This window comes from Eptatretus burgeri, chromosome 5 (assembly GCF_056783735.1).
Source record: "Eptatretus burgeri isolate ZD-2024b chromosome 5, Ebu_testis_v1, whole genome shotgun sequence".
Classification (NCBI taxonomy): domain Eukaryota; kingdom Metazoa; phylum Chordata; class Myxini; order Myxiniformes; family Myxinidae; genus Eptatretus; species Eptatretus burgeri.
In genome coordinates, this window is record NC_140965.1 from 18735209 (window position 1) to 18751184 (window position 15976).

The following is a 15976-nucleotide window of genomic DNA, read 5'->3' on the forward strand; positions in this document are numbered from 1 at the left end:
AAAGAAGAACAAGAAGAAGAACAAGAAGAAGAACAAGAAGAAGAAATCAAGAAGAAGAACAAGAAGAAGAACAAGAAGAAGAACAAGAAGAAGAACAAGAAGAAGAACAAGAACAAGAACAAGAACAAGAGCAACAATTAGAACAAGAACAAGAAACAAGAACAAAGAACAAGAAGAAGAACAAGAAGAAGAACAAGAGAAGAAGAACAAGAAGAAGAACAAGAAGAAGAACAAGAAGAAGAACAAGAAAGAAGAACAAGAAGAAGAACAAGAAGAAGAACAAGAAGAAGAACAAGAAAGAAGAACAAGAAGAAGAACAAGAAGAAAGAACAAGAAGAAGAACAAGAAGAAGAACAAGAAGAAGAACAAGAGAAGAAGAACAAGAAGAAGAACAAGAAGAAGAACAAGAAAGAAGAACAAGAAAGAGGAGAACAAGAAGAGAAGAACAAGAAGAAGAACAAGAAAGAAGAACAAGAAGAAGAACAAGAAAGGAAGAAGAAAGAAAGAAGAAGAAAGAAGAAGGAAGCAAGAAGAAGAGCAAAGAAGAAGAACAAGAAGAAGAAGAAGAAGAAAGAACAAGAAGAAGAACAAGAAAGAAAGAACAAGAAGAAGAACACAAGAAGAAGAACAAGAAGAAGAACAAGAAGAGGAGAACAAGAAGAAGAACAAGAAGAAGAACAAGAAGAAAGAACAAGAAGAAGAACAAGAAAGAAGAAGAAGAAGAAGAAGAACAAGAAGAAGAACAAGAAGAAGAAGAACAGAAGAGAGAGAGAAAGAAGAAGAAGAAGGAGCAAGAAGAAGAAGAGGCAAGAAAGAAGAACAAGAAGAAGAACAAGAAGAAGAAGAAGAAGAACAGAAGAACAAGAAAGAAGAAATCAAGAAGAAGAACAAGAAGAAGAACAAGAAGAAGAACAAGAAGAAGAACAAGAAGAAGAAGAAGAACAAGAAGAACAAGAAGAAGAAGAAGAACAAGAAGAACAAGAAGAACGAAGAAGAACAAGAAGAAGAACAAGAAGAAGAACAAGAAGAAGAACAAGAAGAAAGGCAAGAAGAAGAACAAGAAGAAGAAACAAGAAGAAAGAACAAGAAGAAAGAAACAAGAAGAAGAACAAGAAGAAGAACAAGAAGAAGAACAAGAAGAAGAACAAGAAGAAGAACAAGAAGAAGAACAAGAAGAAGAACAAGAAGAAGAACAAGAAGAAGAACAAAAGAAGAAGAACAAGAAGAAAGAACAAGAAGAAGAACAAGAAGAAGTAACCAAGAAAGAAGAACAAGAAGAAGAACAAGAAGAAGAACAAAGAAGAAGAACAAGAACAAGAACAAGAACAAGAACAAGAACAAGAACAAGAACAAGAACAAGAACAAGAACAAGAAATCAAGAACAAGAACAAGAACAAGAACAAGAACAAAGAACAAGAACAAGAACAAGAACAAGAACAAGAACAAGAACAAGAACAAGAACAAGAACAAGAACAAGAACAAGAAGAAGAACAACACCAACAACAGGAAGAGGAAGAAGAAGAACAACAAGAACAAAAACAAGAAGAAGAAGAAGAAGAAGAAGAAGAAGAAGAAGAAGAAGAAGAAGAAGAAGAAGAAGAAGAAGAAAAAGACAGAAACCCCCAGGCAGTGTCGAAATGGCTGAGGATATAAAGTAGACATGAATGCTGTGGGAGAAGATCCTGAAATTGCACAAAGTGGTGTTAAAATATGCGGCAATGACATGGCTCAATGCCGGCTACCATTATAAGCTAATGTTCACTGTCCCTGTAAGCTCCGTACACTGGTAAACCACTCTGCAGCTGGGAAACAGATCTCAAGAGGAAGGATCGAAAAGTTGTGGGAATAAACAAAAATATTTCCTTGATGAAAACTTTTCTAGATCACAAGTAGGTTTAGCTTTCCTGTTGCACAAAGTATATCAACGAATAGTTGAACAGCCCCCCCCCCTCCTTCCCTCCCCCACCCCCCAGTACAAAACTGATAGGCAGAAAAGAGGAGGTATTATATTTCATATGACATACCAGCACAAATGGCCATGACACAAAGGTCAGGTCAAACTTCAAACTACTCAACGATGTTCGCTAAGCTCTTTTAACAAAGACACTGCAAGAAAGCAGAGACGTGGCGAACAAGACGGGTGGTGAGGAGGGCGTCCGACACATATGGCTTCTCATAAGGCTCAAACACACTGCAGGAACTGTATGATTATTTAATGTTTATTTTAAGTCACAGATTAGAGCCAGTCATCCTGAACAAAACAAATACTTTTCCTTGTTTTTGCTTACTTTCTCAATCACTGCATTACTCCCTCTTCACCCAAAGTTTTACCATTGCACAGCATGTCCCATATATAAGACTGAATGGTTTATATTGTGGATGAGAACACAGTCGATGAAGGTGCTGACTCGTGCTATTGTTTTCTCTTCGTGAAATACCGTCCCAGATGGCGCTAACCTACACTGTGTACTGTTGCGTGGCCTTGGTGTGAGTAAATATAATCCTACACTACATTTCATTTTATATTTTTTTCCTTGTGAGCTCAAAGTTGAACTCATCCAAGACTTTCACAGCCTGAGGACCTGTGCCAAATTTGGCAATTCTGACTGCCTTCGTTGTCCAGTTATTCTGCCGACAAACAGACAAACCCACAGATAGGATGATGGCAACACTCACATACCCAGTCTGCAGCCGTGGCACGAGTAATAACTTTATCTCGAGCAAATTAAAATCGTTACGAATACGGTGGAAATAAGTCAACACCAGCTGAAACACGAATCACAAAATTAATCACGACGCCATTGGATATGGCTTGTGGTTTCCACCGCAAAAGGGCACAGGATAGAACTGTGCACAATGAGGATGCAGATGCGGAAGTCCTGAGAACTTTTAACACATCTCCAAACAAGTCACAGTGGTTGAATCTTTGCAGCTGAACATATCAAACGTCTTAGTTCACAGGATTTTTGAAACAAGTGAAGAAGCATCAAGTAAAGCTTCACGTTCCCCCTGAGATTACAGAGGAGGGTCAAGCTGTTCGCACGAGACCAGTTATCCGAGTAAATGGCAGACATATTGAATGAACTCAAAAACTTCCAAAATGACTTCATTGCAAATAAATAACTTACAAATGCAGTTCTTCATTCGTTTCTATTTTAATTGCATCCTTATTACAGTTCATGAATTATTTAATAAATGACATGTTCAGTCTTAATGTGTGACATGCTGTATAATTTACCTGTGACTATCGCCATGTCTTTTCAGAGATCATGTGCTAAGACACAATTTTACATATTTAAACCAAGGGGACAAATGTCATCAAGAACTCACACCCTCAAGCCACCAAAAAAAGTAAGAATAACTTACCTTTCCGCCAAGACTCTGTGGTCTCCTTCGCTCTTCAGGATTACTCCGCATTCCGAGCATGTTTGAGCCAGTCATTGGCTCTCGATCTGTGAGAGTGTGTGACGAGCGAGCCCGGAGAGACAAGGAGCCAGGCTGCACAGAACGATGGCCATCTGACGCTGAGGGAGGTGGAAGGTCCAACGGTGAAGGTGGAATGGAGATGGAGTGTGGCTTACCCTGACGAGGTGCCACGTGTCGCACGTTGGGCAGGGTTGCCGTACGCAAGAGTGCACCATCTTGACCCGATCCACTCCCTGCTATAATACCATATCGAAACTTGTGCCGTTGCTGCCACTCAAAGAGCTGCCAAACAGTCCCTTCTCGCATTTGCTGTTTATCTTTGTTATTCATCTTTTGCTGCAAGACTTGATCCTGCAAGAAGGGAGAGAATAGGCCAAATAAACAACATGAGCAGCAACAACAACACTCAATCAGAGCATAGGGAAGCATTATAACCTGCGCATATTTGTAACCACTGTTGTTGCAATGTAGATAAGGTTGGCCAAGTATGGTAGGTGGTGCCACAAGTGGTGGTGGTGAGGCAGACACTGGACTGGGAAGCTGTTGGTCAGCCTGTGGTCTCAACTCAATCTTCTGCTTCGGCAAACTCACAGTGTTGGCTACCAATGTTCTATTGAGCAGACAAGAAGATGAGAAAAGTGTCAGGATTTAGGTTGTAGAATCAAGATACAAGCAGATGAAGAAATTAAAGAGAGAAAAAAAATTAATATTGGTAAGCCCTGCCCTCCAGTGCACAAGCTAAAAAAACTGCCCTCAAGCACACAATCAAATTCTTATTATCCAGGGGGTCCCCACCGTTCACAACACAACCTAATCCCTGACCCTCCAGAACAGAAACTAAAACACTGTCCTCCAAAAGACAAGCAAAACTACCATACTGCAGTGCACAAGATAACCCCACATAAAACAACACTCTATAAATCCCCAACCTCCAGGACATAATCTGAACCCCCATCGTCCTGCACACAATCTAAATCCACCTGATGCTGATGCGGGACACAAGCTAAATCGCTGCATGCGCGTGCGCGCACACGCACGCACGCACGCACGCATGCATGCACGCACACACACACACACACACACACACACACACACACACACACCTGTTCATGGCACAGGTTCAGCCCCACTTCCACCTCCCTCTACCAGACAGGTGGACAAGTTAAACCCCTGCCTTACAATGCACCAGCTCAATCAATACCTTCCAGGCTACAAGATTAATCTCCACCCAACACCGCAGAAGCTAAAGCCCCATCCTCCAGCACAAAAGTTAACCCAATATACTCCAGGACAGAAGCTAAACATCGACGTCCAGCGAACACGCTAAACACCCATTCCAGTGCACAAGCTAAATCCCCACACTTCATCATCCAAGAAAAACACCCACTCAACAGCACACAAGCTAAACCACCAGTTGACAGAAAACCAGATAAACCTCCACCCTGTCGCAAAAAATATAAACACCCACGCTCCAACTCATGAGTCAAACCCCCATGCTTCAGCACACAAACTAAACCACACACTCTTGCACACAATCTAAACCTCCACATTCCAGTGCATATGCTAACCTCTACCCGTCCATTTCACAAGCAAAATCCCTTATCCTCCAGGGCACAGACTAAAACCTCTCATTCCAACACACAACATAAACCCCCAACCATTCAGTGGAAAAGCTAAATCCCCAGGATCGAGCATATGAGCCAAACCCCCACACTGCAGAGCAAAGCTAACCCCCATGTTCCAGCATAAATCTAAACCCCCATGTTCCAGCACAAAGCTAAACCCCCATGTTCCAGCATTAAGGATAAACCCCCATGTTCCAGCGTAAAGCTAAACTCCCATGTTCCAGCACAAAGCTAAACCCCCATGTTCCAGCGTAAAGCTAAACTCCCATGTTCCAGCACAAAGCTAAACCCCCATGTTCCAGCATTAAGGATAAACCCCCATGTTCCAGCGTAAAGCTAAACCCCCATGTTCCAGCATTAAGGATAAACCCCCATGTTCCAGCGTAAAGCTAAACTCCCATGTTCCAGCACAAAGCTAAACCCCCATGTTCCAGCATGAATCGAAACCCTCATGTTCCAGCATAAAGCTAAATCCCCATGTTCCAGTACAAAGCTAAACCCCCATGTTCCAGCATAAAGCTAAACCCCCATGTTCCAGTACAAAGCTAAACCCCCATGTTCCAGCATAAAGCTCAAACCCCATGTTCCAGCGTAAAGCTAAACCCCCATGTTCCAGCATAAAGCTAAACCCCCATCTTCCAGCATAAAGCTAAACCCCCATGTTCCAGCACAAAGCTAAACCCCCATGTTCCAGCGTAAATCTAAACCCCCATGTTCCAGCGTAAAGCTAAACCCCCATGTTCCAGCACAAAGCTAAACCCCCATGTTCCAGCATAAAGGTAAACCCCCATGTTCCAGCGTAAAGCTTAACCCCCATGTTCCAGAGTAAATCTAAACCCCCATGTTCCAGAGTAAATCTAAACCCCCATGTTCCAGCGTAAATCTAAACCCCCATGTTCCAGCGTAAAGCTAAACCCCCATGTTCCAGCGTAAAGATAAACCCCCATGTTCCAGCGTAAAGCTAAATCCCAGGATAGGCATTCCTCCTCCTCCTCCTCCACACACTCAAACATTCCCCCACAAACCACACACTCAAGACTTCCCCCACACACCACACACTCAAGCCTTCCCACACACACCATGGACTCAACCTTCCCACACACACCATGGACTCAACCTTCCTGCTCACCCCCAAAGCCTCACCTGACTCATGCAAAGCTTCCTCCTCAATCCTGCACCCTCCCAATGCCTTCTCACCCCATATCTCGAACTGTGTGGACCTCAAATATCTAGGGCCTCAGCTCCAGCCTCACAGATCTCTCAATCCAGGCCACTGCCGATAAGCTGGACATCATCGGTTTGACAGAATCCTTTCTTCCACAGGACATCTGACTCCTCAGTGTCTCTCCATGGTCAATGTCTAATCCAATTTGATTGGCCTGAACAAAGCCACAGCAGTGGAATTGCACTTTACATCAAGAACTTAATTTCTCACTGTCCATGTAGTGATCTTACACCTTCCATTCCCCAGGAATGCCTCTGGCTGTGACTTCCCCTCCACTCCCATCTCTTGTTCATCTGTGTGTTGTAACGGCCTTCTAACAGTTGCGACTCCAACTAAATCTCTTTCTCAAACAACATGGACCAACTTTTAATCACTCATCCAAACTCTCTCTTCCTCATATGTGGTGATTCAATTGTCACCATGCAACTTAACTCGGTGTTGGTGCCCATCTCACCATCCAAGGTATTTCAGCAAAGGACTTCTGTGACTCCGTGGGGACTGACTCAACCTGTGAACATTACCACCCAGATTTCTCCCAATGGCAAATCCACCCTTCTGGACTTGGTGATGACCAACTTTCCCACAATTTTTCCTACTCTTCCTCTATTCCAATCGGTTCATCTGATCTTGTGCTTGTGAAAGTCAACATCTCTTTGGCTATTCTCAGAGAGCTGCCTCAACACCGGTGAGTCTGGCATTTCACTCAAGCAGGTTCAGGACTGGTCTCCCAACTCGACACTCGTCTCTCTCATCTCTCTCGTCTGTCTGTCTCTCTCGTCTGTCTGTCTCTCGTGCCCCTCTCTCGTGCCCCTCTCTCGTGCCCCTCTCTCGTGCCCCTCTCTCGTGCCCCTCTCTCGTGCCCCTCTCTCGTGCCCCTCTCCCGTGCCCCTCTCTCGTGCCCCTCTCTCTCGTGCCTCTCTCTCTCGTGCCTCTCTCTCTCTCTCTCTCTCTCTCTCTCTCTCTCTCTCTCTCTCTCTCTCTCTCTCTCTCTCTCTCTCTCTCTCTCTCTCTCTCTCTCAGATTCATCCCATCTTATCTTCAATTACCCTACCCCTCTTCCTGTCAATGCTACACTGAATCCTGTGGTGAAGCAGTTGCTCTGAAACAACTTGCCTTGTCTTCATGGAAGGCTAATCCGACCAAAGGCAATCTCAGTGCATTCCAGAGAGTCTGCAACAAGTGCGTGTCCACTCTCAGGAGAGAGAGAAAACATCAACTGTCCAACCTAAAGAATGAGCTTTCAAACTTGTTTCCTTCCTCTAAAACCTGGTGGTGCCTTGCTAAGTTGGTCTCTGGTGTACGTGCCCCTTCCATCCCTTCTCTCTCTTTAAATGGCACCACAGCCGACTCCGCTCGTGAGAAGCCCGAATGCCTCAATTCTGTATTTGCTTCCAACTCTTGTGTCCCCAGCCCCTAACTTTTGGTACCCATCCTTCCCTGTTGTGTCCAGCTGCTCCGGAACTCGTGTCTTTTGCACCTTTAAAAGGTGAATGGTGCTTTCAATCATTCCTTCAACTCTGACTTTGCAACTGGACCAGAACGGCATCAACTCACAAGTCCTAAAATCCGAACTCTGCTGCTCTTTCCCATCCTCCCTCTGCCCTTTTGAACATGTCATTTGCACGAGGTCATTCTCAATCTGCATTGAAATCTGCCAACATCACTGCACCACATAAAAAGGTGCTAAATCTGATCCCCTTAACAACAGACCAATCAGCTTACTTCCAATCATCAACAAGGTCATTGAATCCAACATCGCAGTTGATAAGAAATCATTCCTTTTCTCCAACATCCTCATCTCAGATCATAAATTTGGTTTCAGACAAGGTCACTCTACCTTGGACATGCTGCTTCTACTCACCCAACAATGGATGGATGCTCTCAAGGTCAGACATGAGATCAAGGCCGTCTCTCTGGACATATATCGTGCTTTTGATACAGTCTGGCATCCTGCCTTGCTCTCCAAACTCTCTGCCTAAGCCCTAAGGCATCCAAAGCCAACTTCATTACATCGGTCTCACCATAGTTTCAATGAAGCATCTGCGGCTGGGAATCGCCTCTTGGCTTCCATCCAGCAGATGTATCACCCAGAGGATTGTGGGGGAAGATCCAGCTGGAAACAAGTACTACCTTGTGAAAGGATAAATATGAGTGTGCAGGGAGTAAGAAGAAAGTTTGCAGGTTCGTGGTGCCATCTGGGAGCTGAAGTGAAAAGGATTACACACCGGACAGCATCGCGCCAGAATGGGATGCTTGGATCCATGGACGCAGGAATGGCCCTTCAACTCTTCAGGTGGTAAAGAAAGGTGCAGCAAGGCAACAACTGTTTCAGAAGCGTGGTCAGGATGCGAGTGAGAGGGACCAAGAGGGTCTCATTGGCAGACATAGACCTGACCCCTTTTAGCCAGAGGCCTGGAAGCCAAAGGGAAAATAACAAGGAAGCAAGAAGATGTGGGGAGCCAAACATGTTGGACAAAAGGTGATGAAGAATTTTTCTTTTTTAATTCAGCAGTAAATAAATTAAGGTTTTCCCTCCTTGGAGTTTTCTTCTGTTTCCATTTTGTCCACCCCATGCATGCGTGTTTTGCGTCCTGTTTTTGTCTGTTCCGTCCTGATCCGTTCACTGTACTAGCTCTTCCACGAGCTTCAACTATGTAAACAAATAAATAAATAACTTCACACATGGCTTCGTGACTTCCTCTTCTCTTGTAGTCAACATGCGGCACTCAATGGAATCCTTTCATCTCCTCTCCCAAGACTGGAGTTCCACAAGACAGTTTTCTGGGCCCAGTCCTATTCCGATCTTCATAAATGATATCTCCAAATCTCTGGAAAACCCCCTTTATCTATTTGCTGATGATGCTACCCTCTGCTATGACATAACTCATCTTTTAGACAGGCAGGCAGCAGCCTCTTCTCGCTCTTCAGACCTTGACAAAATCACAAGAAGCTCAAACACTTTGAAAATGTCTTCCAATCTTGACAAATCTCACACTCTCACGATCTCTCTCTGAAGGGACCATCTAGAAACCCCCTCCCCCCACCCCCCACCATCTACTTTCGAAACAATCATTGTGTGAAAGTTCAGACACTCAAAACTTCTGGGTCTTGCCATCAGCCATGATCTCTCTCGGGCAAACTACATTTCAAAGTTGGACTCCAAAGCCAGCCGCTGACTGGGCATCCTCCGTCATGAAAACCAGGTCTTCAAGATCTTTGGAATCTCCCACGATGAAGCTAAGTTGATAGGTCAATCCTGACACCATCGCAGACAGGTCAGTGGTCTCTCTGTCTTCTCCTATCTCCTTTCTACTCTTGCGCCATCTGCTCTTTCCCTGCTTTGCCCCCCCCCCCCCACCATAAGCTCCACCCTCCCATGCACAAGCTAAACTCCACCCTGCAGCACATGAGCTAAACCCCCACCCTGCAGCACACAAAATAACCCCCCACCCTGCAGGACACAAGATAAACCCACACCCTGAAGCACAAGAGCTAAACCCCCCCCCTGCAGCACATGAGCTAAACCCACACCCTGCAGCACAAAAAATAACCCTCCACCCTGCAGGACACAAGATAAACCCACACCCTGCAGCACAAGAGCTAACCCCCCACCCTGCAACACACAAAATAACCCTCCACCCTGCAGGACACAAGATAAACCCACACCCTGCAGCACAAGAGCTAACCCCCACCCTGCAACACACAAAATAACCCTCCACCCTGCAGGACACAAGATAAACCCACACCCTGAAGCACAAGAGCTAAACCCCCACCCTGCAGCACAAGAGCTAACCCCCACCCTGCAACACACAAAATAACCCCCACCCTGCAGCACACAAGATAAACCCCCACCCTGCAGCACACAAGATAAACCCCATACCCTCCAGGGAACGAGCTAAACTTCCACCCTGCAGCACATGAGCTAAACCCCCACCCTGCAGCACAAGAGCTAAACCCCACCCTGCAGCACATGAGCTAAACCCCCACCCTGCAGCACAAAAAATAACCCTCCACCCTGCAGGACACAAGATAAACCCACACCCTGAGGCACAAGAGCTAAACCCCCACCCTGCAGCACATGAGCTAAACCCACACCCTGCAGCACATGAGCTAAACCCCCACCCTACAGCACAAAAAATAACCCTCCACCCTGCAGGACACAAGATAAACCCCCACCCTGCAGCACAAGAGCTAACCCCCCACCCTGCAACACACAAAATAACCCTCCCCCCTGCAGGACACAAGATAAACCCACACCCTGCAGCACAAGAGCTAACCCCCCACCCTGCAACACACAAAATAACCCTCCACCCTGCAGGACACAAGATAAACCCACACCCTGAAGCACAAGAGCTAAACCCCCACCCTGCAGCACAAGAGCTAACCCCCACCCTGCAACACACAAAATAACCCCCCACCCTGCAGCACACAAGATAAACCCCCACCCTGCAGCACACAAGATAAACCCCATACCCTCCAGGGAACGAGCTAAACTTCCACCCTGCAGCACATGAGCTAAACCCCACCCTGCAGCACAAGAGCTAAACCCCACCCTGCAGCACATGAGCTAAACCCCACCCTGCAGCACAAAAAATAACCCTCCACCCTGCAGGACACAAGATAAACCCACACCCTGCAGCACAAGAGCTAACCCCCACCCTGCAACACACAAAATAACCCCCACCCTGCAGCACACAAGATAAACCCCCACCCCGCAGCACACAAGAGCTAAACCCCCACCCTGCAGCACACAAGATAAACCCCCACCCTGCAGCACACAAGAGCTAAACCCCCACCCTGCAGCACACAAGATAAACCCCCACCCTGCAGCACACAAGATAAACCCCATACCCTCCAGGGAACAAGCTAAACCCCCACCCTCCAGGGAACGAGCTAAACTTCCACCCTCCAGGGAATGAGCTAAACTCCACCCTCCAGGGCACAAGGTAAACCACCACTCTGCAGTGCAAAAGATAGGAACAGTTGCGATGGAGGGAACATACTTTCTACACTTCATTAAAGTTTGCTGCTCTGCTGTGCAGGTGTATTGTGAAAAAGAAACACCTTGTTTTGCTCATTCGAGGTGGCCTTGCATGTGAGGAAGTTTCCAAGTTGCTCAATGGATGATTTATCGCTCCACGAGTGTCAAATCGCCTATCCTGGCGAGGGGTTGTGTGGTGGGAAGGTTGGAGCTGTTGATGTTGTGTTGGCCTCTGATTCGAAATCCCATTCAGATCAGAAAGTGAGAATGATGCTTTCTAAGGATTCACAAATGGGGAGGGTATGGAAAAAAAAAAAAATCAGACATGACATTCGTGAGACGTTTCCTTGAAATCAATCACACCTTTGGAGATGTTTAAATTCACATTCATAGGTACGACCGAATAGTCTTACTGATTAGCGGAATAACAATGTGCTGCCTTTCCCAAATGTCATCAGGAAGTAGGTTATATCGAAAATTGAATGCAACGAGTCTTTCAAAGGCCATAATTACCTTTCTTTGACTTTCGGTAGTGCCGGGGTTCAGTTCGAGACAATTGAAAATGAAATACGGGAAGAATCCCATTGCACATACCCGTAAGCCATCTTTTCTGAGCCCATCTCTTGCCATCTTTGATGTTTCTCCATCTCTGTGCCAATCTCCATAAAATCTCTCCGTTCCATCCACACGAAGTGCACCAGAATTCTGACCCACTCTGTCCTCCGCACGATCCACGCTGGTGAAACCTGCACTTGAGTGGCCATTCTGCAGAGGCCACCTCGACACCGCCGTCATACCGCGAGTCACTTTGGCGTCGTTGGCACCATTCTGTGAGCCATGGTCCTTCAGCAGGGTGTCTGACCTGCACCAAAGGAAAGCATCTGCATTAACTCCTCTTCCAGTATTTCAACACAATACTGAACAATGGTTCAATTTCTTCATTAAGGGACTGCGTCTGATGTTGCATTTAAATGACGACCCATTTGTAATACTTCTTCGGGCATTTAACGACAAAGTGTGCAACAGCAGCACGTTTCGAAAATGAGACCGGGTGACAGGGCGATTACTCCCTTGCTGAAGACATTAAATGAGCCAACAAGGCTTTTCCTACCAGTTTTGATACCAATATGGTAATTCTCCTGAAACTACCTGGGTTTCCAGAAGGTGAACCTGAATCATGAATAGTGCTGCCTTCACCGGAAGTTGAAGCCACAACCTTCTGGATTCCTGTCCGTACCAAAAACTGATTGCAGACACCGATACATTTTTTTTCTTTGGTTTAAGACTGAGAAGGTGATAGAATTGGAAGAATATTAATGGCATAATGCATCTAATCATCAATAGTTCAAGCTTGCGCAACGAGGGTACTGCTCATGCAAGAGGTTGAGGCAAACCTTTGAGTCGATTGCAACGGGGGAGGAAAAGGATGGGAGTGGTGAAGTTGGCCATGTGAGGCTATCAGTAGCTATAATCGCTTGTTTGTGGATTATTTCACGAAATAGTTCCCACTGCGACAAAGAGCCAATGTTTAATGATGGCTGTACATGAGTGAATTGTTCAGAACATATCAAGTGGTTTACTGCTTTTTGAACATCATACAATTATATATATATATATATATATATATATATATATATATATATATATATATATATATATATATATATATATATATTTCTCCATGTGTCTGTTCAGGGTGGAACTTCAAAATCAAATTGTCGCCATGATGTTCGCTCAGTATAGCTCTCAGACTTTGTCGGCCTCTTTTGTAAGGCTCACGCTGTCTCTCTCACAACTTCATCCGAACTCTAATTAGACATCTGATTTCATTTTTAAACAGTCGCTAAGATGTTTTAAGACTTAGTTTTCAGCAAACGGGGAGAAAAATCTGATGAATATTGGCGTGTGTTCGCCAAAAAATTTATTTAGAGTTTATTGGTGAGTAACGATGAGGTTCCAAGTTAGACGGTGATTGTGGTGACAACAACGGTGATTGTGTTGACATGATGTTAAATATGTGATGATTGATTCAAGAATGTTCTTTCACTTTGATGAGCGCGAGGAGGGGAAGACAGAGAGTTGGGGTTCGGAGGGGAGGAGTGGGGGGGGGGGCTTAGTCATTATATCTTTGTCTGAGGAAAGGTGGGGGTGCCTAAGCCTGATCTTGGAAGCTCCTTGCAACTCGTTATAGTGTTTGATATCTCAGAGTGCGGTTGTTGCCTGGGCAGTACCCCCTACACTATAAACAAAACCACACACCCGTGCTGTGTCGATAAACACGGGGAGAAGCAGAAAGAGTGCATCACATAACCTTTTGTTCGTGTTTGTGTGACTGGAGCGTGGCGAGCATGGTGCGTTACGGGCCGTGCGTGACAGCACAGACAGCCAGTCAGACATTTCACGCTGGTTTTCTGCTGACAGGTAGTACGTTCGCTGTCCCGGATTTTCAACCTGGCCCGGAAGCACAAAACGGAAAAAAGTGGTCATTTTCAATAAGCAGATCTTCTTTTCCTTCCAACAAATTATTAATTTACAAGAAAACAACTTTTCCTTTTTCCACTTTTTGTGATCTGCCAAGGACAGTGTGAATAATTTTGGTACATCCCACAAGCATTTTACAATCTTCTTTGCACACACACTTCAACCTGTCTTTATAAAGTGCTGCTCATGGCCGCCACATTAAACATGGGTCAGCACAAGCAACTCAAGCAACTTAACCAAAGAGGGTGTGGTAAACATCTCAAAAAACTAATTGCACACCTTGATGAATCGGCTGCACATCCTCACCAATGTGCCGAAATGCACGAGTCGAAGCTTCCACATCATTCGGAGTGTTCCGTTTTTATTCAATTCATTTTACAAGCTCTACCCCGGAATACGATTCCACTTGTTTTGGCGAGGAAGAATGGCGATTACCTTGAAAGTGTACTTTCTGCTCACGTGATCGTGCGCTTCAACGGGGGCCACACGGTACTCATGAAGAGTGATGCATCGCTGTGTGTTGTCCTCTTGGCTACCTGTGGCAGGAAATAAATCAAACTCGGTCTGCACCTGAAGGCAGGTTGTGGAGAAACCATTTTTGATTACCTTCAGGCAGACTATCACCGTGAGAAAGTAGATTTAGCTATTTATCAAACCACAACATCCTCAGAGTGGGGTTCCAGTGGAACAAAAATTAGTTTCAAGGAATTCAAGCTCACGTAAACCATCAACGCATCAACCATGAAGGTACATGAGGAATGTACAAAGGTCTCATAAAAAATGTACAAAGGTCCCACGATAAGGGCACCAAACTGTACAAGAACCCTCATAAGGAATTTGGAAAGAAGGTCATGGTGTGAGCCAAAGGTGTCCATAACGTCTATCAAGTATGTCCATTCAGCTTTGTAACAAATAGGATGGAATATTTAATGTTCACAATAATTGTGGAATACGGTCGTACGTACTCCACAAATGTGATGGCACAGGGAAAACTAGTACACATATTAAATGAATGGCATGCTTCGAAATAACTTGCACCAAAAACTTTAACGTTGATGTGCTACAAAAAAGTTAAGTTCAAAACAGGTCAAAAATTTAAAACATTTGAAATTATTTTTTAAATTTCAACTTCACTACATCAATACAATAACCCAAAGGAACCTCCATGCCAAATATCAGCATCCTAGTACACATATTAAATGAATGGCAAGCTTCTAAATAACTTGCACCAAAAACTTTAACATTTTCACGCTCACGCTCACGCTCACGCCGGGAGTATCGCTATAGCTCTCTGTTCTTCGAACAGGCGAGCTAAAAATGCCCCCCATGAAAATGTGAACAAAATTATATGCTGAGAAGCTACTCTGGAGTGAAGTCATAGGCCTTTAAAATTTGAAATAAAATCTCCAAAGTATACCAGAGCTGGCCTGATAAAGTTGTGGATCACAAATGAAACATTGCCTGAGGCTACAGTATATCTGCTGTTTCATCGACAAATAAAAGGAGCGGTTTCTCCATCCCGAACGCTTTATTATAAAAAAAAAAAAAAACTTTCTACTGTCATACAATAATACAAATGGTGCCATTGGAATGGTAATAATTCATTGACTTAGTTGGAAAGCTGATAATCTATTTAATTGGAACATAAATTCTTCCGTTTTATCACAAACTTGCCCGTTTTAAAAGCCTGTGTTTATGCGATTGAGGAAGAAGAAACATAAACTCGAACTTTAATGAAGCCTTTCCAACAACAGTATTAAATATTTATTATTCAAGGACAGCAGGAACCCTTTTTACAAGGACATGGGAGGAACATGCAAAAGGAAATACACGGTGGCCATAAAGTCTGGAAACATAGATAATATTATGTCATTCTGTTACAGTTTGAAGATGGGGAATGGTTGGATGATAATTTCCCAAACTGGATTGGATGACGTGGCCCTATGGAGTGGGCTGCACGCTCGCCAGATCTGAACCCCCTTGATTACTTCTTCTGATATGCTGAAGGCGCAGGTTTATTCAGTGAAAATCAGAGATACAAATCATTTGAGGCAACGCATCACGGATGCATGTGCAGGGATTGATGGAAATGCTGCATTAATGCATCGCGCTCATTACAATTTTGCACAGCGCATTGAACTGTGCATTTCTCATGAGGGACAACACATTGAGCATGTCATGTAATGTCATTGAACAATGCATTGTAAAAAAAAATAAAATTAAAATAAAAACAGCTTT

The 15976-nt window shown here is 44.5% G+C and overlaps 1 protein-coding gene across 1 annotated transcript in view; it reads right to left on the reverse strand.

Annotated features, from left to right (window-relative positions):
- Positions 1-15976, reverse strand: part of LOC147025953 (pleckstrin homology domain-containing family A member 7-like) — a 192201-nt gene that overhangs the window by 110877 nt on the left and 65348 nt on the right. Inside the window, exons 8-13 of the mRNA XM_085880883.1 lie at positions 14174-14274; positions 13569-13708; positions 11852-12119; positions 11341-11534; positions 3862-4036; positions 3367-3777 (exon numbers count right to left, since the gene is read on the reverse strand). Coding sequence (XP_085737009.1) covers positions 3367-3777; positions 3862-4036; positions 11341-11534; positions 11852-12119; positions 13569-13708; positions 14174-14274 — 1289 coding nt within the window. The remainder of the gene's footprint in view (positions 1-3366; positions 3778-3861; positions 4037-11340; positions 11535-11851; positions 12120-13568; positions 13709-14173; positions 14275-15976) is intronic.